Source organism: Leiobunum rupestre, chromosome 1, assembly GCF_980474605.1.
Source record: "Leiobunum rupestre chromosome 1, qqLeiRupe1.1.hap1, whole genome shotgun sequence".
Taxonomy (NCBI): domain Eukaryota; kingdom Metazoa; phylum Arthropoda; class Arachnida; order Opiliones; family Sclerosomatidae; genus Leiobunum; species Leiobunum rupestre.
Window position 1 is genome coordinate 40,402,203 of NC_143384.1, and position 26,047 is coordinate 40,428,249.

At 36.8% G+C, this 26,047-nt stretch overlaps 4 protein-coding genes and 1 long non-coding RNA gene across 5 annotated transcripts in view; 4 read left to right on the forward strand and 1 right to left on the reverse strand.

Annotated features, from left to right (window-relative positions):
- Nucleotides 1-235: 235 nt before the first annotated feature.
- Nucleotides 236-5,085, forward strand: LOC149962896 (uncharacterized). Its single transcript, XM_090170390.1, has 6 exons — nt 236-359; nt 433-517; nt 1,714-1,811; nt 2,187-2,285; nt 4,028-4,114; nt 5,001-5,085. The coding sequence occupies exons 2-6, from the start codon at nt 472-474 to the stop codon at nt 5,046-5,048; spliced, it is 378 nt and encodes a 125-aa protein (XP_090026516.1). The 5' UTR covers nt 236-359; nt 433-471; the 3' UTR covers nt 5,049-5,085.
- A 1,965-nt stretch (nt 5,086-7,050) lies between these two features.
- On the forward strand, nt 7,051-14,169 carry LOC149962897 (uncharacterized). The gene is made up of 6 exons (XM_090164465.1): nt 7,051-7,235; nt 7,658-7,794; nt 8,142-8,182; nt 8,291-8,380; nt 11,490-11,579; nt 14,062-14,169. The coding sequence occupies exons 1-6, from the start codon at nt 7,051-7,053 to the stop codon at nt 14,107-14,109; spliced, it is 591 nt and encodes a 196-aa protein (XP_090020591.1). The 3' UTR covers nt 14,110-14,169.
- A 1,514-nt stretch (nt 14,170-15,683) lies between these two features.
- Nucleotides 15,684-26,047, reverse strand: part of LOC149962898 (uncharacterized) — a 128,403-nt gene continuing 118,039 nt past the window's right edge. Inside the window, exon 3 of the long non-coding RNA XR_016480174.1 lies at nt 15,684-15,779. This is a non-coding gene — a long non-coding RNA (uncharacterized LOC149962898). The remainder of the gene's footprint in view (nt 15,780-26,047) is intronic.
- On the forward strand, nt 15,720-26,034 carry LOC149962899 (UPF0193 protein EVG1). The gene is made up of 6 exons (XM_090164466.1): nt 15,720-15,786; nt 17,213-17,293; nt 17,902-18,063; nt 20,325-20,486; nt 24,643-24,743; nt 25,954-26,034. The coding sequence occupies exons 1-6, from the start codon at nt 15,744-15,746 to the stop codon at nt 26,032-26,034; spliced, it is 630 nt and encodes a 209-aa protein (XP_090020592.1). The 5' UTR covers nt 15,720-15,743.
- On the forward strand, nt 21,562-23,211 carry LOC149962900 (uncharacterized). The gene is made up of 2 exons (XM_090170391.1): nt 21,562-22,728; nt 22,842-23,211. Exons 1-2 carry the CDS (start codon nt 21,639-21,641, stop codon nt 22,892-22,894), a joined length of 1,143 nt encoding a protein of 380 aa, XP_090026517.1. The 5' UTR covers nt 21,562-21,638; the 3' UTR covers nt 22,895-23,211.

Sequence of the window (26,047 nt, forward strand, 5' to 3'; positions counted from 1 at the left end):
AAAGCTCATCGGTGGATAATATAAATCTATCGGGTTTTTTCCGTTGACTGTTACTGAACGTAATCAGTCAAAAATCCGGGAATCGAAAAAAAAGCCCACCTTTAATGGGAATTTTAAAAATTACTTTATCTACGATTATATTCGAAATAATGAAACCATGTTAGGAATCGAAAGAAATCTTTAGAATTTCTCTGCTTTTTTCTACCCACAGAAAATTAAGAAATATAAGGGTAGACTGGCTTCCGCTAGAACTGACGCCAAAGGTATGAGGTAAGTGTGAAATTCGATATTTTGCGTTTATCAGTCAGGCGTTGCACCTAGATGGCGTAAGGCGCTGAACTACAAAAGACGTCACCAACGTCCGTTTGTTGGGTTATTAATGAACCGATTGTTAATGTGGAGTATTTAAAGACTTCAATGTCTCATACTTAGCATCATTTTTCTCTGTTATTTCGAGAGACATCAGCTGATATGAAGACCGTTCTTGTAGTCTCTTCTATGATGGCGTTGGCATGTGGTAAGATTCAAAGAATCCTCTCAAAATATCTATCTACCTTTGAAATTATAGTTACGTAAAATCCCCGTACAAAAGTCAATTATAAAGTTCGTAGTACTATGAGGTTATCAATAATGATAAACAAGACCTTCATTGAAAAAGTATTTAATAGTGTTGGTTAAACAATGTTATTAGTCAATTTAAGTGATGGATTAACACATTCGATAAAAATTGTTAGCTACGATTGTAGCTTTTTTTCGATAATTGGTATCGCAGCAATGTCCCTGGGGCCCTGTATTTAAATTTTTCGGGCCCACTTAGAAGGATTTTGGAGTATTTTTTCATATCCCGAAGCTAGCAAAATATGATGTTTCGTAATAAAAAATTATATTTATATTTTTCTGTAATACATTTTAGTAGAACTTTAAAGAATTTAAAGGTTTTTTAGCTAAAACGTTTTGGATAATTTGAATTTTTTTTGGACCAGAACGTATTCGCTAATTTGAAATGCCCGTAGCCAACCTGGGACGCGTCAAAATTCTAAGAATTCTTCCCTTGATAGTGAGAATTCTCACTTCTAAAAATTTTGACGATCCTTCTTACAGGAAGTGACGTAATCTCTTCTCACGAGTTATCTTGGTCAAAAAAGGGGGGGGGGAATTATAAATAAAAATGGCAGCTAATATTCTAGTCAGTTGATGCTGAAGAAAATATTTTTTTTGTGGATGAAAATGAATCTCAGAGAAAAGCGATTGGTTAGTTAATTTCCGATGAAAAATTTCCTTTTAAATTACAAATCAAATGCTTTCTTCCTTCATATATTGTCGTGAAATCGTTTAACAATAATATTTATTGTCAAAGGCTTAGTTTAGTTCATGCCATTCTAGTAAGCCGCCGTCTTTAGAAGAATCTTTTTACATTTGACTCATTTCAGGGAGCTCTCACGGGGAGAAAAATTCTCACGTAGAGCTCTCCTCAAGAGAAGAATTCCTTCTTAGAATTTTGACGCAACTCGGGCCATGACTTCGCCACTGAAAAGGCTCACGCCTTTAAATTTTTCCATCAGCAGAAACACTCAACTAAAATAGTTAATTATTCAGGAAATGAACAGTTACTACTTACTTAAAATATTACGAACTTTTAAATTACTGCTGCTTGCGTCGGGTACACTGTTTTGAATTTTAATTTAATAATGAAAAACTGTTGTTTTTTGGAAGCGATGCATTTCGGTGGGGGTGGTGATGATTCAAATTCAAATTCAAATTCAACCCGACCGCTGAAAAAGTGCTCATTTCCCAGATGCAGCTCGAAACAGGTAAAATTCATAAATTATTTTTTTTCTTTTTTTTTAATTGTTTGTTTCTTTCCTTTATTTTGTTATTATATTTTTTGTTATTTGTTTTATGTTCTTTTATTTGTTTTTTGTTTTTCTTTATCGGTTTTTATTGGCTTTTATTTGTTCTTATTACTTTTATTTTTGAAACATTTAAAGCTTTCCAGTTAAAGAAATAATTTTCATATTAATCCTAACTAATCTATATTACTAATTTCTATTAGCTTTTCTTTAAATTAGAAGAAATTATTTTGCAAAATTACGTTATTAAAAGTACATTTAAGTTTATAGAGCCTTTTAAAGTTAATCATCAATATCTTAATAAAATATAAAACCCGTATTTGAATTTCTTTAAAGGTGTGCCTCGATGGCAAATGTGAAGAAAACAGCGACGTGCAGTTGTGCAACAGTACATTAAACGGCTCAGAGTTAATGAAGATTGACAAACAATTGTTGGTGAGTCTATCAGGGTTGACATGTGGGAAAAACTGGTAAAAACCGGGAAAAATGGAAAAAACTCTTTTCATACTAAATTAATCATTGATATATCTATTAAGTGACTAATTTGGTCTTTGCAAAAAGGAGATATGAAAAAACGGCCTGAAGAAGAGTGAATAGAATAGAAGAATATACTGCTTTTATTATTTATTTTTATTGAATTTTGCCACTAGAGGCGGAAAAAACCGTGGAAGTACGATTTTCCACACGGTTTTTAACAAGAAAACAATAGGTGGAAAAAACCTCGGAAAAATCTAGTTTTTTCCACCCTTGGCAAAATTGTGCCAACCCTGGAGTCTATTGACAGTATCCTGAGCGTAGTTAGGTTGCCCGAAAGAAATCTCGGGAATGAAGCCCTAGCTATGACGTCACTGATTGCTTTCGGTAACGTCATAGCTTCGTTATTGATAGCGTTATCTTAGTCTTAGACCATAGAGTAACCCAGTGGAAGGCAATCAGCGGAAACTTGTGAACACTTTTCGTACGCAACATCTTGTTTTCGAGGCGTGAAGTTGGCCTAAAGTTAATGTACAATATCTGGATAAAAAAATAAGTTTTTACTATAAAAAATGTAAAAACAACACCATCCTTTTTCGGACTATATTTACTTACGCCTCGAAAACCAGTTGGCTCGTTAGGATGAACGTTTCATGCGCTTCCATAGGGCCTTCCACTCTATGTCAGTGGGTTACTCTATGGCTTAGTTATTCTATCTCTAAACGTAATATCATTGACCGCGTAATTTATGAAAATAACAGTTATCGCCCAAACCGATAGATGGCGATGCGAATTTAATGCCGTCGTTAAATAGGTTTTGAGTATTGTTAAATCTGGTTAAAACACAATCCGCAGTATCCAATTAAACTACAATTAGTAGCTTCAAATTTGTGGAAACGCGTTCAGTGACAGGCTCTTTTTAGAATTTGATAACTAGAAAATTAAGTGTTCTATAATCGGGGAGATTAAACTTTAGTAGTTAAGGGAAATGGGGAACATACTTCTACTTACATTTAACTTTATATTTTTAATGGGTGTTAACACGCACTATCACAGACCTCAGTTGACTTTTTCAAATAAATACATCATATAATAAAAACTATTACTATAACAAAAACTAATACATCGGGCCAAAGACTTGTCGAGGTTAACAGTAATAGTGAGTGTAGGGAGCTGTGGGCTTGCGTGGCATGAAGGGCTTGCCACCACCCTCCTACGCAAGGTAACCTGGCCACTTGAATTAATGGCAATAAAGTATTTCGATGACTGGGGCCTAGGGTCGTGGCTTCGATATTATACTATAGCTGATTATTATTATTCAAAATATTGTTTATAAATTAGTAAATATCAATTAAACAGTTTGATGTTCACATTTGACGTCGTTAGTTGTGTTGTGACAGACGAAAATAGCTACCTTTTCTCATATGAGTTTTATTATGCCCTAAAGGGCTATGGAATCGTTTGAATTTCAATAGTTTTTGGCGTTATTTTTTTTATTCGGTGACCGCGGCGCGAAGGGGCCTAAATTTATCTCCCTTTAGAAAATATTGAAAAAAGAAATTCCAAAACTAAACTTTTGTCGGCGGCGGTGGTTCGGCGGCGCTATGCTCTAGGTAGAATCAATGAAAAAGCTACCTGACTTTCGTTCTAAATATTTCCAACGTAAAATTTCTTACATTTAGTTGGTTTTTTGTGTTTTTTAGTTTCGATGCGAAGTCACTTGCTTTGGAAACAACGGAACCAGAGCTACAGCAAAGTATCAAGATGGAACGGATTGTGGAGTGTTTGGGGTAATTTTTTCTCACATACGCGGAAATTGACAAAATCACTTTCAATGAACCGATCCCCGGCCTATCATGACGTTTAGCGCGTGGCACCTAGGCGCAGCAGCTATAAGCCTTTAAACACGCTAATGCAGGGTTGTGTACAAATTTCATTGGACGAACCTTTACGCTGAACGTTTTACGGGCGGGGGGGGAGACAGTTTCCGAATTTTCCCCTTCCGACGGCAGCAGGCCCTAAAGCGTCTAACCAATGAAAACTGTACGCAAGAAAATGCATGACTTTTGACGGGTTGTGTTCTTCTTGTGTGGGGTGCTGGGTTTGTTGCTCCTCGGTGGCACCATCCCTTGATCCATCGCTGAACTATAAATTAGCGACGCTCGTGGGATTCTAGAAACTACCGTGTGCGAAATTATGGCAGTGTTATTACAAAAGTGCGTCTACTACGACTAGAATTTAGGGTAGCAATGAATATTTAATAAATTTCGATTAGCTTTGTTTATGACGTTGTAGCACGTTTAAAGGGATTATAACCTGTAGAATTTCTGATGATTCACACCCCAAAAGAGAGGTAATTCCTAATCCTTTTTCGTCATTAGTGATTTGATCCCACTAGATGGCGTTAGCGGATTAAGAGCTAGGAGGAGGAATAGAAAAACCTTTGTGAAACTTGACTTGATTAAGCAATTTAAATAATAGACACCATCCAATTGGTTGATGGCTGTTTGAAAAGCCAATTGTCTTACATGGGGTCTGTATAGCACTACAAAGATTAAGTAATATCGACTCACTTAGTTTGGTTCCCTTTAATGCTATAAGTATGTGGGTTCGTTTTTTCATACTACCATCACTACCAATTCACCACGATAATCACTAAATTCTATAATTTTTCAGCTGCAGACTTGTAAAAATGGAAAATGTGAATTATCTTTCGGAAAATGAAGATAAAATTTTACTGTCAACGTAAAAACGAAGCGAAATTACAATTGATAACTTTAAAAAAATAAAGTATTTAAGTTTACAATGAACGTTATATATGTTTTCTATTATTACCAAGGTTATAGAGTAAAATCTAATAACCCGGTTCTCGTAAAATCACCGCATTATTCACAAGGCTGAAGCGGCTGAAGCCTACGGGCCCGTCAAGAGCAGGAGCCAAGCGTGGGCCCACGTACACAAGGGGGGAGGTGATGGGCCCAAATAAGCCCATCATTAAGTTATACCTACTTACGAACTTACGAGCATAATTTAATAAAATAATTCGATAATAAGAAAGTCAGTTTGGGAAATATTTTACTGAGAACAATTTTTGAGTTGGTGTTAAAGGCTGCTTTTTCTGCGTTATTTTCAAATTCAAGGCACTTGAGCACTCCCTATGGAAGGGAATACATCGTTGCAACATGACTTGCATTTTTATGTAGGTTTCTGAGAAAACAAAGGATAAGCTACATGATACCAAATTTAAATTTTTTATAGCCATCTTTTAACGAGATTACAAATTAAGAAATATTTGGTTAGTTAAAAATTATATTAAAAAAATACCTTAAAACATAGCAATAGTTAACAGACGTGTTTAAATACCTGAAATTATTCTACGATTTGCGGTGAAATTTGGTGTCTTAACATAGTGTCGTTTCGTGTACTTTCGGCCACAGAAAACAGAAACATTTACCTAATTTAGAACTTGCTAGTAATAATTTTGTGTAACTTAACGGTATTTATTTGAAAAAACACTCCAGATTACATAGAAAATTAACTACGGGAATTGTGAAATAATCCTAGGCTTAAGGTGGAAGAATACAGTAAAAGCCACTTTTTCGTTCAAGCTGAACGTTTCTGTTTTAACATTTACATAATTGAATTATATTTTTCTTATTAGGCTGAACCTTCCTCTAGTGCTTAAAATAATTTTGATAATTCTAATATTAATAGTTAACGGGATATAAGGTCCTAACTAAAGGGTAGTTTGGGCGCTTGCCCAACTTGTTTAGCTCCGGGGGTCCGAATTAAAACGTAATAACTTAATTACTTTTAAATTTAAAATTGTTAAAATTATATTAAAAACTAAACAAGAGGCTGTTCTACACTTAAATATTAATTTTATAAGTTAAAATACAAAATTAAAAGAGTTCAGCTTGAAATAGCGCGAAAGTAGACAATGACCACTGAAGTCTTCCCCCTTAAATCAGTCCATTAAAAAAATGGTTACAGTTAGTCACTCAGTGGTCACTCGTGTGACTCATCGGAAAAAGCGACTCCGCCAGCCCATGAGCAACGTGACGACGTCAAACCCGAAACTAAAAAAAAAAGAGTTCAAGAGCCTTTGCCTACGCTACACTAATCATATAAAATGGGACAATTACTTCTCAGAGTAGATTCTTCAAACGAATGCCAGTACTTGAGTGCCATAAATAGTCACTGTCAGATTTTGTGTTTTTGCTAATTTTATATTATCTTCTTAAGTTTATAATTGAATTTTCCTTATTTCTTAGCATTAGCGAATTTACACGTTTTTTTCTTAGAATCTTTCGTTATTAAAAAAAGGGACAATTAATATTACTCGACTTTTCGTCAGGGAAAAATTGCGTTTGAAATACAAAATACCCTTCTTCCAGAAAGTGTATACTTAGCTCTATTAATAACATTTCGCTCTTTTGGAGCCCTTAATTATTAATAATCAGCTAGGCCAGGGTTATAAATGACTAGGCTAATACACAAGGCACCTTCTTGGCCCAAGTGAGCCAGCAACTTTTAATGCCTTAAAATCAGGTAGCGGGTTACAATGCGTAGGACGGTGGTGGCAAGCCCTTCAAGTCACGCGAGCCAACAGCTCCCTACACTCACTATATTACCGTTAAACTCAACCCTTTAACCAATGCGGAGATAACTTGCAAACTCAACGCAGAAGTTGTTTCAAGATTTCAACCATTGGACTAGCAAAGCAATGCCTCTACCATTGAACTACCGTCCCAACGCCTCTACCATTGGACTACCGTTCAAACGCCTCTACCAGTGGACTACCGTTCCAACGCCTCTACCCTTGGACTACCGTCCCAACGCCTCTACCCTTGGACTACCGTCCCAACTACCGTCGCGACAATTGAACCGGCCTCGGACGTCCAATGTATCGTAGGCCTCGGCTAATATTGTTTTTGTCAGTTGTTGTGGCGTAGCATTTCAAGGTCAACTATTTAAATCAGGTCCTTCATTACTTGTATAGATGATATTATTGAGGCACGCTTTGTCCTTGGTAAAGAAATTATTCAAATAGTTAATGTGTAATACGTATGGTATTATATATTCTCTGAAACATAATGCTTCTTTTAATAACCGAGAGTTCGGTTACTGACGGCACCTGCTTCTAAAAAAATATTTTCTGTCTGTCAACGGCTAATAAACGTAGTAATGAACACGAACAAGTGCTGATCGTGGAATTCCTTGTTTATTTAGTTCTGACAGCCGTAAAAGGGATTAATATGGCCATAGCCCGGAAATGTGACAGGGCTGTTGAGAGTAATTGACAATTGTCATTCTTATAAATGAGTCGACAGTTGGAATCCTTGCACGTACAGAGTGACACATATTCTGGGCAACAATGGTTCCATCGATAAAGGTTTTGAAACGCTACAAGCCATTATGAAGCGTTACTTGTCGGTTCTGGTGATTCTGTTTCTGACTTTGGAATACGGTAAGCAACCTGGAAAATATTATTTTCGGGTCTTAAAGCAGGAAGATGCTAGCTTAAAAGGGGTGTGTACCCCTGGGCAGATTTTGTTTTGTTCTAATCAAAATAAATCACACTAGTTTTATTAATTTTGAAGCGGCCATGAGATACTACCCTGGCGAATAAAATAAATAACTTTCTTTAATTTAAAAATTATTTAAAAAGAATCAACAACTTGAGTTATGGCTTTTTAATTCTGTAAATAATATTTTTAGTTCATATTGTTTCTTTCTACTTATTAAATTAAAGTAGCAAAACGTCCGTTTATAATGGAAATATGTTTATGGCATATGGTTTATATTTAACCATAGGTGAAGCCCAATGTGGTGGAAGAAAATGCAACAGCGCTCAGGTGAGTCAAAATAAATAAGTTCCAAATACATCCTTTGATTTTAAACGTCGCGTTGGTACGGCACCAAAGCTATTCTAACTTAATTAATATTTTCTAATTAATATATAGACATGCGTAAAAGATAGATGCGAAGATAACACAATAGTGACCAAATGTCGGGCAGCTCTCGGTGGTGACGAAGTACAAGAAATTGAAACGGTAAGGTATATCTTCAATAAAACCCATTCAGCCATTTTGCTAGGCCGTATGAATACGTACAGCATGGACGTGCAAGCCACTCTTTATATGGTCGTTGTAAAACAGCAGAAAAGCCGGAGGTGGTGAGCGTCGACAGGAAAAACTCGTGTTAGGCCTAACGCAGAATTTTTTCGTCCAGAGAAAAATTGTCTTAGGCCTATTGGAGATTTTATTTGTTTAACCATTGTCATCATGCCGTTTTTCCATTTTTGAATATTAAAATTTATAAAAATAATTGCATTTATAAAGAGAATGTCGAACCTACTTGACTTGGTTTGACTTGAATGTATATTCAAGTTGTCTTCTTTGGTTAGTATTTTCGTCGCGTAGGGAGGGAAGTAAAAAGAGAGGGTCTTTTATTGAAGCACCAATAGATTCAAAAATATCGTAGAATTAAAACATTTAAAACGAAGCCCCTAGAGCTCCAATTTTATTTCATTTACTAATTTTTTCTTTTGTCGAGAATTGAATACTTACTGATTTATTACAAACAATACTTTTAGCAACGTTCGTAGATTGCTTGTGGGTTTGGTCTGTGTTCGTTACCATGATAACGTATTTTGGTCGGCCATGACATGTTGGCCACGTGATTTTTTCATAGGATCGTGGGGTGTTTATCTCTTGATCTGTGACGGGAAATAATAGAGAGGTTAAGAAAATGGCTCGAAAACGTGTAGGGCAAACTTGAAGAAGGTGCAGGCTGTACACACAAAGGTACATCTACAATCCTACAAGTTCCCCCTATTTAATGTCGTGGCTGCCGTTTCAAGGTAGGTCTTAACTACGAAGCTACGAGCAAGCACCAAATTTTAAGCAATTTGTTTATGTAAACGATATTAAAAAACTTCCATTCGGAAAGTTTCGCCATAGAAAAGAAACACAAAAATAGACAGCGCTAAAAAGGTTTAATTGAAACTAGTAAACGTATCTACGAATTTGGCCTGTTCGCAGTTAAATTTCTAAGTATACCCTCGCGCGTTATATAATTTGCAAGAAACCGTCTATCATTGATAACAGGAATCCATACCTCTACTTGGAATGCTTATAATGGCGTATCGCGTGTAGTAAGGTCACTCTGACGGCTTTGGCCCCGCCTACGAGATAAAAAAAATCCCCTCTGCGATAAGCATTCCAAGTAGAGGTATGGATTCCTATTGATAATTAATTAACTATCATAAATAAGATTTAAAAACAGTTTTAATAGTTTGGTTGGTGTTGGTTTTTACATTTCTTAGGGTAGAAACTTACTTTTTTTTTACATTGTACATGACCGTTAGGCGAGCCTTTAGGCCAAAGTGTTTAATTCGAGACTCGGAAACAAGACGTTGCGTATGAAAAGTGTTATCAAGTTTCGAAGATAGTATTCCACTCTATGTGAGTGGGTTACTCTATGGTCAACAGTCACCATTGGCATAATTCATATTTTTGTATGAATATCTTTTATTTTAAATAATGTAGATTTTACAACTATACAAATTGTTTAACGCTTTTTTACAAATATAAGCTAAAAATGGATTTTTTGAACGCCTTCAACATGATCCGCCGAGACCGTCTCCTTGAGCGGGTTTACAGGGACCATCTGCAATTGTATTTGTTTTTACGGCAATGCTATAAGGCCCCGACGCATCTTACCAACGGGGAGGCTCTTATTTCTTCGGAAGGTGATCCCTTAGGTCCGGCACTTTTTTGCCTTTTCGTGCAGAACGTAGCTTGCCGTATGCAATCAGAGTTTAATACATGGTACCTGGATGATTCGTCTTTGGGTGATGTTCCTGATGTCGTCTTCATCTTCTGCAGGAGCTTTCGTCCGACATTGGCCTTGAAGTAAACTCGTCGAAGTGCGAGCTTTTAATTCTTAACCCGGGCGGCTTTCCCGAACAGCCTTTTAATGACAATTTTGTCTCGACCAAATTAAGTGCTCCTCGGTGCGTCCCTATCTGCTGAAGCTATTTCCTCTTGCTTAGCTAGTAAGACTGAGGCTTTAAAGGTGATGGCCAGAAACCTCGAGCACATCTCAGCCCATCTTGGTTACTTCCTGCATAAAATCTCCTTGGCCATTCCGAGGTTGTCGTATCTTCTCCGCAGCGCTCCTGTGTGGCTTTGTGAAGATGACCTCGGGTCTTTCGATGGAACTCTTCGAAAATCACTCCAAAACGTCACCAATACGCTTATGGATGAGGCTCCTTGGGAACAATCGTCACTTCCCGTGGCTAAAGGCGGCCTTGGAATTCGTCATGCCTCAAAACTCGCGCTTCCGGGGGTTTTGTCGTCGGCCTCCAGCGTCGCGGATTTAGTGCAAAATATTCTTCCGCCCTATTTTGCTTCTTCTCCAGACCCGGTTTTTCGCGATGCTCTTCGCCATTGGGAACTTTTGATGGAGGCTGTTTTAGCTTCTCCAGACCATTGGAGTCATCAAAGAGTATGGGAAGGACCGGTTTTTGACAGTACCGCGAAGCTCCTTTCCAATGGCGCAGTCAATGATCGCGACAAAGCCCGTCTTCTCTCGGTTAGCTCGAACGAATCCGGTTCTTGGCTGAACGCGTTTCCGTTCAGTTAGGAATTATAAATATATTTACTTTAACTATGCTAAAGATGTCACTGTACAACACTGATGAGACCTTCACGCTTCTATTGCAACGGTGTGTGGCACGTGGTGATTGTATAATATTGATTGTATCCTTTGTAACGACGCCCTTAAGGGTCACCCCCTTTCATATAGATATGGTCAGAGATTGACAATGACCGACCCTTTCTCCCCTCCAGGCGAGAAACGGTTTTGGCCCACTGCTTTGGGTTTTGGAAAATTCCGAGAACGGCTGGGCAACGCGTTGAGATGAACCCGAGCCGTTTATTTAACCCAAATTATATATCCAATGTAAAAATATGGTTTATAATTGCTGCAATTTATGTTAATGACCAATTTACAAACGATCCAATCAACGCGAGGGGTACTGTTATGTCCCGCCTTTTCGATTTCGCTAGCGCCCTCTAATGAAAAAAGAGCTACTTCACTTCGAGCCGCCACTTGCTTTAAGCGCGTTAAAGATATTTTTTGAAATTTCTTCAATAGATTGGATCCTGCCAACGCAACTGCTACGGAAAGATCCTGTCCAAGACAGTGCTTGATGTCGATCGGGATGGTACAGCCTGCACCATTAACGTAAGACGCCTATGTATACCCATTCTTATAATTATCCACTTCAGTACTTCTAGTATCAGAAAAGGAAAATGCTAAGTGTGTAATTTTCTATTTCCACTGACGTAGATGGCGCTACAATAGAAACTAAAGCGTAGGGTATTCGTAGCTTGCTAGCGGGTTAGGATTGTCTTCGTTGCCATGGTAACACATGTAAATCGACAACGGTGGTCACACAATTATTTCGCACGATCGTGTGGCGTATTACCTCGTGATCTGTGACACAAAATAATTAGCTAGGACGCAACGAGCGAGCACCTAATTGTGCTTCAATAAAAACTGAAGTCCCTGGATGACTTGGGTCTAAGTTGGTTCCTTGGGTATTAGCCTAGCTGATTATTATAAATGCGGTTATTTTATAACAACTGATATAAAGATTTTTTTAAGTTGTTGGAAAATGGAGTAGTATTTATAAGGGCAATAACTTCATTTCAAATCCCCATTACATATTCGGTCAAATCTTCACTCCGGGATATAGCATTAAAGTAGTTTTTCTAGCATGTAGGCAGTGAGTAATTTAGGGGAATCATCTTGGCCACTAAGCTAGTAGGAACAGGGTCGTCTTAAGGCATGGACTAAATGGGCTACAGCCCAAGGCCCCCAGTCAGTTTTGGGGCCTCGGAAAGGCTAGCTATACAATCTCTACTCTAGGGATTAGGGTTTAGTTAGTTAAATATTATTTATGCTCATTTAATATTACGTATCTTTTAGATACGTCCAAATTAATTTTACTCATCGTCACATAACGTATCATCAAAAGTAAATAGGGGGAGAAAGTCTGGCACTTGGGTCCAATCGCATGACGTCTTATTTGAGGGGTAAAATTTTGGGCTTCGGAAATGACTTCCCCCTTGCCTCTTTACAGGGACACAAAGGTATCGGTTGTACTCCGCCACGATGAAAAATAGTTCTCTATAAAATACGTTAATATTAAACTTTTGCTTTCGATAATTTGGTCAATTTAGTTCCTAAATAAAGTAGATATATGATAGAAACTAAAATGCGACATTTTAAAAATAATAACACGACTTTTGAAAAGAAATAAACCGTAACTAGAAAAACACTCACTTAAATCGTGGAGAGCGTGGCGCCATCTAAGAGCCGAGGTCGGGACTAATTGGTATATCTACGATGTTAAGGCCTAACAATTTGCAAGTTTAACTGAAATAATAGATATAGCTACGAACATTTTTTGTTTATTTTACAATTGATATAGTAATTATTAATTAAAATCAACAGTTATCGAAGGAAATAATGTTCAGCATTTGACAGAGAGACTATTTGAAATCGCGAGGCGGTGACATGGTTGCCAGGGAATAAAATTCAAAATTTTCATTTTGAGCGCGGACCGGAATACCACAAATGCACTACTTCGCGCGTAATGCGCTATCCTTATTGGTAAGAAATATCACGTGATCACTAGCTCTTTAAAAAGGGTGTCAAGCATGGTGGAAGGTAAAATCTGAAGGCAGTGATAGACTTTCTCCCCCTATTTACTTTTGGTATCATATGGTACCAGCAATTTCTAAAACCTAACAGCGAGTCACTGTTAGTAAAAATCTTATTTTCAGTAAGCTTATGTTATACTTTTGAAATTAAAAGTTTTGGTTTGATTATTAAGTAGTTGAATTTAGATAACAGACATACAAAGGCTGACCGTTGGGGATTGCAAAGGTCTTAAGAAATCATTTAGCCCAGGGCCCCAAAATATCTTAAAGGAGAACTGTCACCACCCTAAAATTGGTTAAAAACCATTTAAATGGATAGAGGACGTCCGAAAATGGTTAAACAAAAAATTTCATGTTAATATTGCCAGTATTTGATTAATTATGAGCAACCAAATTTCGTGTTTTATTCCCCCCCGACTCGAGAATCTCAGAACCGCTTTGTTGAACCTACCTGCAGAGCCATCTCGTGAACGAAATATTTTTTCCCCGGTTTTATCGTTTTTCGGTCAGAACTGTCGTCTGCTCGGACATTCTCCTTGGCTTTTTAACCTAGTTATATTTAATTGTGTTTTTAATATGCCTTACACGCCACCCTTTTTTAAATGTTTGCCGCTTCATTCTTTAGGCGCTGGACCGTTCCCTGGACGTAGGTTCAATCGTGATTTCTGAAATTTTTGGTTGCGGAAAAAGGACCGTAACTTTTTAAATACTTTTCCAATCACTATAAAATTTCAGGGACATAATTATCAATATATTTTCTATCTTTCTGTAAAAATCCTTGTAAATTTTGGCCTGAGTAGGAACTACCACCGTAAAAGGCGCACTTCTAAGAGTTCTGCATAAAAGTCAATCAATCACTCTCCTGGCGTCAAAATAGTGAAATTCGTTAATCCTCTTTAAATTGGCTATTCGTGGACCTAGTAGACTGTACTTTACAAACTTGCTAACAGTTATCGTTTAAATTATTAATAAAAATTAAAAAGTGAATTTGTTTGCAGGATTTTTTCGAAGGCACCTGCTTAAATGGGAAATGCGAATACAACTAGATTTCAGAGCGACACTTGCAAAGCTCAATAAGATGAAATGTAATATTAAAATAATTTCGAAATAAACTATTTAAAAATAATTAAATAATTTTATTGTTTAATTTTTGAACAAACACATCGGCTGTTTTAGGGCAAAACCAAGTTAAATTTATGAGTTAGTAGTAGTTTCTGTGTTCCAAAAATACCACTTTTTGGAATATTGCGCCTACCACAGGTAAATAGTAGTAAAAAATGGTCTATATTGTACGTGAAATTAAGAAAATAAAAAGTAAGGAAATATTAACTTTAGAAGATCTGACACTTCATAATGGTATTATCTCCATAAATGTATGTTCAATTAAGATTTAAATACTGTACATAATTAATGGTAATATATTATTTACCATTATCTACCACTTTTCCCATTTTATATATTTCGACGCTAGCGACATCTATCGAGAAAATAGCTACCTAACGCCGAGCCGCCACTAGCTTTAAAAGCAATAAATGTTGCTAGATGACTTGGGCCTAGAGTGGTACCTTGGGTATTAGCCTAGTTGATTATAATTATTATTATTATTAAAATATAATACGGTGAGATATGCTAGAAAATACCATAATAAGTAATGTAAATCGAAATAAAAAACTTAATTATCACTAATTTAAAATTACATGTAAGAGTCGACATGTTGATAGTATATCTACAAGATCTACTGTCTTAAATAAAAAACTGCTAACTTTATACCTAGAACTACACTATGGTTATAATTTTCAGTCCTTAATAGTCCCAAAGTTATTATTTACTAATTATAACAATATTATAGACTTATGGTAACATTAACGATTGTTGTTTCTTTGTGGAATATAAATTTAATCTCGGCATATGTTACGATACTCACTTCCGGTAATGTAAAGATGTAAGCCTCGTCCAAATTAGGTACCGCAAGTTTACCACGTGTAAGCAATAGCATACAAACGCCGTTATAGTTTGTGTTATGTTATCCATATTACTCATAGCCACCATAATCTGGCAACCTAGAACAAAGACTATAAAATTACTAATTTGGTCAGTCCGTGTTCTCTCGAGAGCCGAAGGCGGTAGGAATGAACAGGTGTATTTTGTATGTTACTATTTTACTCTTTTTATCTAGCTAATTAAATGTTATTGACAATTCTAAAGTCATTCTTTATTAAAGACTAAGTTAAGAACAAAACAGTTTGAACACCTAGAAAATGCAGTTTCTATTCCTCTTCTATATTTTCTTCATTTTGTACACCCATATCAATTCGAATCAAGGGCCTCTGCAAACCACGCTTTATATCCAAAAAACAATCGATAATATACATGTTGAACGAAGACGTCGCCCTCTATCGAGCAAAAAACGAAATACAGAATATCGAGTGTTGCGTATGTTAAATTATTAAGAACTTGTTAAATTGATGAAATGAATAATTTTCGCATAATAAATTTATTTGTAAACAATAAATAATCGCCAATTATAAATACAAGTTATCAATGGAATCGGTGAGAGTGACTCAGGTTCGAGATATATCGTTGCCATGGAAACGGAAAAGCACACAGGAAAAAAAGAACGCTCTTGTAGTTCCCTCAAAGTTTTGATCCGTTGGAGTGGAGCGAAGGGACAGAATGGAACATGTCGAACAAATACAGCGAGCAAACGGAAGTTCTTCTGAAAAGTACGATTATAAATTATTACTAATATTACAGTTAGAGCATAAGTAAGATAAGAAATTTATTTTTTAATGATGACTTCTTAAGTCAATGACAATATAAATCGAAGTTCTCCGTGAAACTGGCTTTCATTTGTGCATTTTGAAAATTAAAATATTTAGAAGTGAATTTAGAACTGAAGTTACAGTTATTCCTTCGAAAACCACGTCGACTCAAAACCCAGTATGTGCAAAATATGTATCGTTTTACGATGAGGTATTTAAATTGCCAGGGGTTAAACCTGCCGAAAGCATAACATACATGTTTTCAACATTAGAGTATTAAAGGTTTTTGTTTGAACAAAGCACGTAATAGATTTTAGCGTTAAAATATTAATTTTTTTTCGTATTTAAAATAAATAAACCACTTTCTGTTCTTGAACAAGTGCGTTGATTACCTAATTAACCTACAATTTTATAGCGCCATCTGTTATCAAACATTACGTAGAAATAATTTACATTTGCCACTTGAATTATATTAAGTGATAAATTAACTAATAAAAACAACACTAAAAATTTCCGATGCGTCGGGCATTCAAAGAAATCCCGTACACTTTCCAAGATATCCGAAATCCGGGACAAAAGTTATAAATCCGAAATCCAACAAAAAATCTCGAAATCAAGCGTGAAATCCGGCCGGATTTCAAAATCCCGTACACATTTTTGGTAAATGTCCAACCCCTCGAAAATTTCACTTTTAGCGTTTGCCAAGTTTTTGTTTAAAACTCTTGGAAAAAAGAAGTTACGTTTACTTTGGCAAAAATGCCTCAAAATGAGTTCTCAAAATTAGAACATAACTATTGACTATTGTATACGCTCGCGTTGAATGATTTGAATCCGAAGCTAATCATTTTTAATTTGAGACTTAAACACGTTTAGACTCGTATTTATAGCCATCAAACTAACCTGACAATCACTCTCTGACAGATTATCATTAACTGATGTGCTTCAGTGTAGTGCTCGGCAGTCAATTAATTTTTATCGATGAATAAAATAAGCTCGGCTATATTTAAATAATATTTATTTAAATAACCAATGTATTGAATGAATAAAAATTGTAAAATTATTAAATAATCGAAAGTGAATAAGCCTATTATTTAAATAAAACAAACAATTATTTAAATAAATACCGCTTTTATTCAAATAAATGCTTGGTTGCGTAAAAAACATAATCAAATAAGTTAAAATGATATTCTTTTTACCAACGTTTTTTAAATAAATCGGAAAATTTGTGGATAATGAATAAACAATTCCGAACACTACTTCAGTGTCATACTTAATGTTATTACGTTAATTGTGGTTATAGTCGTATCATTGGGTAGCTTCGATTAAAAATTATATTGCATTTTTAAAACGAAATAAATTTTAACGTCCTGTCAACTGTACTTTGCAGGTATCATAAATCAAACTAATTTGTCAAAACGACAGAAAACGTTACTGATGCAGAAAATCAACGGAGATACATCAAAAATTGGTAAATGTACAACGCCAAAAAAAGCTTGCAAGAAATATTTAATTTAATTTTTATAAGAACAAATCGTAACCTTAATTTAAAAACCGTATAAATTAATAAAATCAAAGTCTAAAGCCGAGTTTTCATGGAAGCTTTTAGCGTGTAAAAATTTGCCGTTAATAAGAAATAGTTCAAAATACACGCTAGAAGCTACAAGGCTTTAGAAAATCGAATTTAAAGTTTTAAAATTTTTAAATAAAATATTATATATTTTTTAAACTTATGAAATGTTCATAAAAAGTTACAATAAAGACAGTTTATTGTGATCGATTAATAGATAAGAATAATAGATGAAATGGTCGATTCCTTAAAAATAACAACTTTTGAGCACGATACAAAAGCTTTTATAGCACAGAATCACGAAAAAAGTAAATTTTAATGAACGTGAAAAGAATCTATTGCATTTTAAGTAAAAAGCGATTTCATAGAATCGATTTTGCGTAGGATTACGAATAACTATGATTTAATCAAAGTAATAATTGTCGAAAGTACAATTACCTTTCATAATGATTAAGTTAAGAAAGATAATTGATTAGTCAATAATGAAATAATTTTGACTTTGTTGATAGATGTCGCTGAGAGTCAGAAACCGGTGAGACCAAAGAACGAAAAGAGAACGTTGAAGAATGACGTCACTTTTCGTAGTTTCAGCGGGCTTCGAAGTCGCGCCCAAATCGAGGCATCAGGAGCCTACGACACACCCACTTACGTCCCGATTCCAAATCACAAAAGTCAGTAAAATCAGGGTTTTGGGGACCCTCGAGGTGGTTCCAGGGGTTCCCAGGGCCTTATTAAGGCATGTGCCAAGTGTGCCATAGCGTAGGGGTTCCCAAGGGTATAAATGTGTTTTCAATTTTTTTAATCATATTATTTCACGTCAAAAAGTAAGGCAGGCCTGAATTTTTTAAGGGGCCCCAAATTCTACTTGGTACAGGACCTCCAATAGTGTTAATCCGAGCAATTATATTTTAAAATATATCTTGTTAATAACCTATTAACACTACCTGCTGTGTACGTTTTCATATTTTGTGATGGGAACTTCTCCATTTTTAGTTTAGTCTAAGCTTTTATTCTGTTCATCGGGAGCCCTTCAGTACCAATATTTTTATTAGACAAATAAATATCGAATTGAGGCCTTTGAAGCTTTAACTCGCATAGAGGGGAAGGCTTTCAGCGAAACTTGCGAACACTTTTCGTACGCAACGTCTGGTTTTCGAGCCGTGAAATTAACAAGTTGGCCTAAAGTTAATGCACAATGGACTATATTAATTAACGCCTCGAAAACAAGCTGGTCCGTTAGGATTAATGTTTCATGCTCTTCCATAGGGCCTTCCACTCTATGTGAGTGGGTTACTCTATGGCGACCGTAGTCGAAATCTACAAACCTAAGATTGCTTTGTATGTCGAGAAGGTCGAAGAAAATTCAAATTATTCGGCGAATAGCAAGAATGCATTTATTTATACTTAAGGATAATGACTGACTATTCGCATCCGAAAACTATCGCTACGCCCCCTTTAGTTTGCCATTGAAACCTAGATAGGTAGTGGCTTAAGCAGATGCTATTAGTTTTTCCTCGTCGTTATTCGTAAATTTGACTTTATAAATAATGATACTTGCATTTTAATATAATTTTTGCATCGTTTGCTTATATTTTCATAAGTGTATCTAAGAAAAACGTTCTTATGACTTCATAATTTGTCTGTAGCAGACTCTAGATCATAGGCGCTACCTCGGAGAAGCTAGCGCCGTTACACCACCTAGACTCGTTTCGGTCGCGAATAATCGTTGACTTTTCCTCTTGCAAGGGATGGGAAGGAAATACGTCTTCGCCTCTATTGTAGGGAACCAGGAATTCCTACCTCTACTTGGAATGCAGATTTTCGTCTCGATGTGGCTGACGGTTTTTAACTATGTTAACTTAACAATCAACTACGCGAGAGGGTAGCGCGGGCAGAGGGGATTTTTTTCTCGCTTAGGCGGGGCCAAAGCCGCCAGAGTGATCTTACCAAATACGCGATACGCCAGGATAAGCCTTCCAAGTAGAGGTAAGGATTCCTGAGGGAACCTAATAAGTTTATTTTTTATTTGGGGGTAGGAATTTCGTTTTGAGCGTTAAGGGGATTGGGAGCGGAGCGTAAGGGAGATTGGGAGCGGAGCGTAAGGGAGATTGGGAGCGGAGCGTAAGGGAGATTGGGAGCGGAGCGTAAGGGAGATTGGGAGCGGAGCGTAAGGGAGATTGGGAGCGGAGCGTAAGGGGGATTGGGAGCGGAGCGTAAGGGAGATTGGGAGCGGAGCGTAAGGGAGATTGGGAGCGGAGCGTAAGGGAGATTGGGAGCGGAGCGTAAGGGAGATTGGGAGCGGAGCGTAAGGGAGATTGGGAGCGGAGCGTAAGGGAGATTGGGAGCGGAGCGTAAGGGAGATTGGGAGCGGAGCGTAAGGGAGATTGGGAGCGGAGCGTAAGGGGGATTGGGAGCGGAGCGTAAGGGAGATTGGGAGCGGAGCGTAAGGGAGATTGGGAGCGGAGCGTAAGGGAGATTGGGAGCGGAGCGTAAGGGGGATTGGGAGCGGAGCGTAAGGGAGATTGGGAGCGGAGCGTAAGGGAGATTGGGAGCGGAGCGTAAGGGAGATTGGGAGCGGAGCGTAAGGGAGATTGGGAGCGGAGCGTAAGGGAGATTGGGAGCGGAGCGTAAGGGGGATTGGGAGCGGAGCGTAAGGGGGATTGGGAGCGGAGCGTAAGGGGGATTGGGAGCGGAGCGTAAGGGAAATATCGTTTCAACATAGTCCTTTTCCCGAAGTAGCCATATATAATTTCTTGGAAAAGTAAAGAAGAGGTCGATGAATAACAACAAATACATTCGTGGGGTTCGACGAATTTTCAGATTGAAAAGGTTGTCAGCTACAAAAAGGTTTGGGATCCACCGCTCTAAGTGGTCCATAATGGGGTCACGCTTAGCTAATTTTCGAATTAAAACGCAATGAATCCCTTGAAAGGAAACTGCGAGGACGAAAAGAAAAAGTTGCAGCGGCTCATGGCCGGCAATGGCACGGACAAAGAGACGCCGTTGTTGACAGCCACGTTGCGAGACAGACAGAAACGAGCGTCATCAGCGAAACAAAAGGATCAATTCACTCTAGACGACGAGTTTGAAATGAGTAAGTGGACGAAAGAGAAAAAACACATTTGGAATGTTGTTGTGGTCTCAGATTTTCCTGAGACGGGGCATTCATTAACAACGTCGAATGTCTAAAAACAAATTAACCCTCTAGCTTTCTCCAGTGCTTCGTGCATTCCGGGAATTCTCACCAGGCAGCAATATTTCTAATTCTTAACTCATCTCCCAATTTCTGCGAATAACAGTAATTCAATCACGCTTGCATTGACACACTTTTGGTTGTTTTGCCATTTTTGGCAAAGGCATTGAAAAGTTTTTATCTAGAATCAAACACAGTAGTGTTGCCAATGTTTGACGAGCGAAAATCCCACAGTCCAGTTCTAAAATTTCCAGCCAAACCCCCTACACGTTTTTTAGCCACGCCCCCTCCCAAAACTCAGCGGAAAACATGTCAAATATTTTCAAGTTTCGTAGGCCAGCGCGGGAAAAAAAATTAAATAAACATTACTAATAATTTTTATAAAAATAATCTATAGAAAATGTTTTGTTAAGTCATTTTACCATCATCTTTGATTGAAACGTACGCTTAAATGTGCAGTATTTTTAAAATTGCAAGAGATTGAATATTATGGTTATTGTGATTATGGAAGTCTGATATTTTCGGTTTATGAATTTCTGGAAAGTGCTTTTTCAAAAATTCAGGCCAAAAATCCCACCAAATCAATGATTTTCGCTTAAAAATCCCTTTATCCCACACAGCTCAAAAAATTGCCAAAAATCCCACAATGTGGGATTTATCCCACACATTGGCAACACGTTGGTGACAGTAAAACAATTAGTTGTTTTTTTCAAATTAAGATTTATTGATAAATTTTTAAAATTAGTTTCGAAATTTCGCTTTCAATATATCCTGAAAATTTCTTTTTACTTTTTTTAAATTTCCTAATCGACAAAATTGAGATGCTATTGACTAATTTCAAAAGGGGTAGAGGAGATGGTGTAAATTAAGTTTAGTTAAGGAAATTGACCTTGAAAATGTTTATCTCGAAAATACACTAAAATATGATATTAAAAAATAACTAAAATAATTACGGACGGTCTCGACCTTGAGAATGGTCGTCGCAGCTTTTAAAAAGGTCATCTTTAAAACGCAAACGTAGTCAGCCCTGCACTACGGTAACCTCGCCTAATCATGAAGCCACAATTAACTCACCCGGTATTTGAACTTGAAACGGCGGAGGAAATCAAAGAGTACCTTCGAAACCAGGTGGGACTGCCAATCAGCGACGCGGTAACCAACTACGACAGCCAACTGACAGACCGAGACAAGGCGTATTGGCCCAAATGGATTACATTGGCCAGGAAATGTACCTCTGCTTTGCAACTACAAGTACTCATTTCCAAAATGGTCAGCCAGCATCTGAGATTGGCAGCCCCGCAAGTAACGCAAATCTTCTGCATGACGATCCGGTTCTTGCAGACCAGTAAGACATTCTTCAAACAAAGCCGGGAATGTAGGTTACTGGAAAATTGGTACAAGGAGTACTTGAAACCGACCAACAAATGTGAAGACCCTAAAAGAATTGCAGTTTATTTGGCAGCCGTTCGAAATTTTAGAGAAGCGATGCCCTTTGTCGCGGGAACAGAAACGATAACAGACAATGTGAAGATGACACTCGATTTCGGACATCAATTGTCAAAGGTAATGGACATGGTGAAAATATTGATCCAACAACAAAAGGCGAGAAAAAACGCCATCGGTCAAACGAATATCGACCCTTTGTTTCTGACGCATTTTATTTTGTTCCGGATGCTGAAACTGTCCATCGAGGACGTCTACCAGTTTCAAATGCCATTCTACGTCGCTGGCCAGACGGTTAGGGGTCATAACAAGGTCATGGAGGTGTTGAGAAGACACGAAGTACCCGGTATGAAGAATTTTCTCAAAATGTTATCCGCGAGTATCAAGACGGACTTGCCACCGTGGGTAGTCAACCCGGCCAGGATACAGCACATGATAGGCATCCTTGGGTCGTGCTTGTCCTCGATGGTGGAGGAGACCTTGAGGAAACCGGCCGTCTGTTGGTCCTACTTGAGCAATTTGAAGGCGGATGGATCGGGCTATTTGGTGGATTTCATCGTGACAGCGTGGTACATTCAGGACATGTCCAGGCGCAAAGCGGGAATTGAAAAGTTTGGGATTGTGTACGACAGTGAAAACGCTCTGAAAGAGTTGATCTTCAAACGGACGTGCAACTTCCAAAATACCAATTTCATCACAGGTACGAGAAGTACTTTTTCAATTTATCTATGATTGCGAAAGAACCAGAAAAGCCTTACCAAAAATATTACATTTCATTGAAAAACTACATTAATTCTTCATTTAAATTTTCAGAGCCCGCCGATCTGCTATTTCCCGAAGTAAATCATGAAGAAACTGAAGAATAAAAATTATACAATATTGGAAGTTTTCATAACGTTGCTTTTAACCTATTATTTTTTGTTTTTTTTTTATCCTGTTATTCACTTTTTATTTTTTATGTTTTCTGTGGTGTTTACGGAGTTGCAGTCACCAAAATTGACTTCATTGTTGCAACCTTCAGACGATCCTGGGACCGTCAAATTTGTTTTTCAATGTCAAAACGTTTCCATTTCCATAAATTTCAACGACCGTAACGAGATAATGTTAAAAGCTGAGTTCCTTACATGTTTTTGCTACGCAATGTTTTTACTTAATACAGTACACGGAAAATAAATATTTAATTGAAGTGCGAAATTATTTGTGGTTAACAACAATTTTTTTATCATACGTGTATCGCATGTGTATACGAGGGGTAAGACACTCTCGGATGACTTGTACACCGAGTTCGCGTACTTTGTACTGTTAAAGGTACGGATTTTTAGGAGTTCACGAACTCTTATTAGCACAGTCAGAGCTACGACAGTGTACACCGAGTTCGCGGAGTGACCTACCCCTCGTGTGTATACTACGTGTATCGTACGTTTGCCATATGTTTATCATGTTTATCGTAGTCTTACAATAAGTGCACCATAACTTTATCAAAAGTGCATCATAACTGCACCAAAAGTGTATCATAACAGCACCAAAAGTGTATCATAACTGCACCAAAAGTGTTTCATAACTGCACCAAAAGTGTTTCATAACTGCACCAAAAGGGCATCAAAAGTGCATCATAACTGCATCAAAAGTGTATCATAACTGCATCAAAAGTGCATCATAACTGTAACAAAAGTGCATCATAACTGTAACAAAAGTGTATCATAACTGCATCAAAAGTGTTTCATAACTGCATCAAAGGTGTATCATAACTGCATTAGGTGTATCATAACTGCATCAAAAGTGTCTCATCACTGTACCAAAAGTGCATAATAACTCTATCAAAAAGTGTATCATAACTGTAAAAAGTGCATCATACTGTATCAAAAGTGCATCATACTGTATCAAAAGTGCATCATAACTGCATCAAAAGTGTTTCATAACTGTATAAAAAGTGCATCATAACTGTATCAAAAGATTATCATAACTGCATCAAAAGATTATCATAACTGCATCAAAAGTGTTTCAGTATCAAAAGTGTATCATAACTGTATCAAAAGTGCATCAAAACTGTACCAAAAGTGCATCATAACTTATCAAAAGTGCATCATAACTGTATCAAAAGTATATCATAACTGTATCCAAAGTTCATCATAACTGTATGATATTTTTATCAAAAATTAATGATATAATTATAAATACTAAAATTTCGTTCCTTGGTCGATATAACTTAAAGTAAAATTTAATAAAAGTTCCGCTACTACATGGAGGTTAATAAAATAAAATAAAATTTATTATGATATATTTATCAAAACTGTATGATATTTTTATCAAAGCTTTATGATATATTTATCAAAATTGTATGATTTTTTTATCAAAACTTTATGATATATTTAGCAAAACTTTATGAAATATTTATCAAAGGCTTATTAAGTGTATTATACTCGTATCATAAAGTTAATATTTTATTCTTATTCCTACGGTACGATATCGTTTATGTAATCGTAAAGAAAACCAAATATTTCATTCAAAAACAATCCGTATATCTAGTTTTTGGAATATAACATTAATGGGAGTTCCGAGAATAGGTTAGATGTTTACAGCGTTCTTTGATTCTTACTTTCGTCTATTTATTCAGTTTTGTCCGAGATAGAAGAACGAAAAACGTTTCTGGAAGCCACGAAGGCATCTGGACGAGACCAAGAATACAGAGCCAAAATCGACTGCGAAATCTCCCAAGTAAGAAATACGCTATATTTAAATAGCCTTTTGTCAGGGCTTCCCATAAAACTAACGGTTAATACGGAATTAAGTTCTATCATAAGTAACATATTTAACAATAAATGTGACACTTATGGTTTTAAAGCAAGTGGCGGCTCGACGTGAAGTAGCTCTATTTTCAATTGATGTCGCTATGGTCGAAATCAAAAAGGCGGTACTTATAGGTACCCCTCGTGTTGATTGGATCGTTTGTGAATTGGTGAATAACGTAATTTACAGCAATTATAAACAATATTTTTACACGGGATATATAATTTAGTTTAAAGTCAATTAAATAGAGTATAAGTTGTCTAAAGCTGCGTTCAGACTATGTGAAAATATTACGTTTGCGTCGATCGTGTCGGTTCTTTCGATTTCTTACACCGTTCAGACTTCTCAACAGAGACTTTAAATTTTCGCGCGTGTCGTTTACATTTTTTCATTTCGTTCCGCTCAAAATGTTCATAGCAGGCATATAGCCTTATGCCTCATCAGCGCTGACTCTAGGTAGTGGCGACCTTTAGAACCATCGAAATACTATAACCAATCAGAGGTGGATAAAAATTATTTCAATTTTTCCGCCGTTATTACTGAGCTCTGATTGGATGATCAATCACTTTTTATGTTAATCTCCGTGCAAGGTTGGTTCCTTTCTGAACAGTGAAATGAACGAACCGACGCGACCAACATAACCGTAACGACACGACCGATACTAACGTAATATTTTCACATAGTCTGAACGCTGCTTTACTTTAATAATCTACAATGGCTCTCTGATGGCGTTATCATTAGGATATTTCAAATGTTATCTGCCTTTGCCATAAAAAGATGGCACCACACTCTCCAGTAAAGACGCCTTTTTCTAAGAATCGAATAGATTTATAGCCATCTCTAATAACAAGGGCCATTTCATAATACAGGTGGCAATGATAGAGCCGCCACTTGCTTTAAATAAACTTATCAAAATATAAGCAAACGATGCCAAAATTATATTAAAATACAAGTTTCAAATTTACGAATAAACGACGTGGGAAAAACTAATATCGTCTGCTTTAGCCGCTACCTATTCAGGTTTCAATGGCGAACCAAAGGGGGGCGCAGCGAAAGTTTTCAATCGCGAATAGTTGTGACTACATATAATCCGTTTATTAAAACCCATCCTAGACGTAACTTAATCTTCTTTTGACAGCGAATAATCGAACTCGAGAAGATCGATTCTGTTCGAAACGAAGAAGTTAAAAAAAAATTAGAAAGATTCAACAAAAAATAACCAAAATATCCTT

Coding starts and splice junctions, on each gene's coding strand:
- LOC149962900 (XM_090170391.1), top strand. CDS start 21,639: ATGAAGCCACAATTAACTCACCCGGTATTTGAACTTGAAACGGCGGAG. Junction 22,729..22,841: donor AAATACCAATTTCATCACAG/GTACGAGAAGTA, acceptor TTAAATTTTCAG/AGCCCGCCGATCTGCTATTT.
- LOC149962899 (XM_090164466.1), top strand. CDS start 15,744: ATGTCGAACAAATACAGCGAGCAAACGGAAGTTCTTCTGAAAA. Junction 15,787..17,212: donor AACGGAAGTTCTTCTGAAAA/GTACGATTATAA, acceptor TGTACTTTGCAG/GTATCATAAATCAAACTAAT. Junction 17,294..17,901: donor CGGAGATACATCAAAAATTG/GTAAATGTACAA, acceptor CTTTGTTGATAG/ATGTCGCTGAGAGTCAGAAA.
- LOC149962896 (XM_090170390.1), top strand. CDS start 472: ATGAAGACCGTTCTTGTAGTCTCTTCTATGATGGCGTTGGCATGTG. Junction 1,812..2,186: donor CCAGATGCAGCTCGAAACAG/GTAAAATTCATA, acceptor ATTTCTTTAAAG/GTGTGCCTCGATGGCAAATG. Junction 4,115..5,000: donor CGGATTGTGGAGTGTTTGGG/GTAATTTTTTCT, acceptor ATAATTTTTCAG/CTGCAGACTTGTAAAAATGG.
- LOC149962897 (XM_090164465.1), top strand. CDS start 7,051: ATGCCTCTACCATTGAACTACCGTCCCAACGCCTCTACCATTGGACTA. Junction 7,236..7,657: donor CCTCGGACGTCCAATGTATC/GTAGGCCTCGGC, acceptor ATGAGTCGACAG/TTGGAATCCTTGCACGTACA. Junction 8,381..11,489: donor AAGTACAAGAAATTGAAACG/GTAAGGTATATC, acceptor TTTCTTCAATAG/ATTGGATCCTGCCAACGCAA.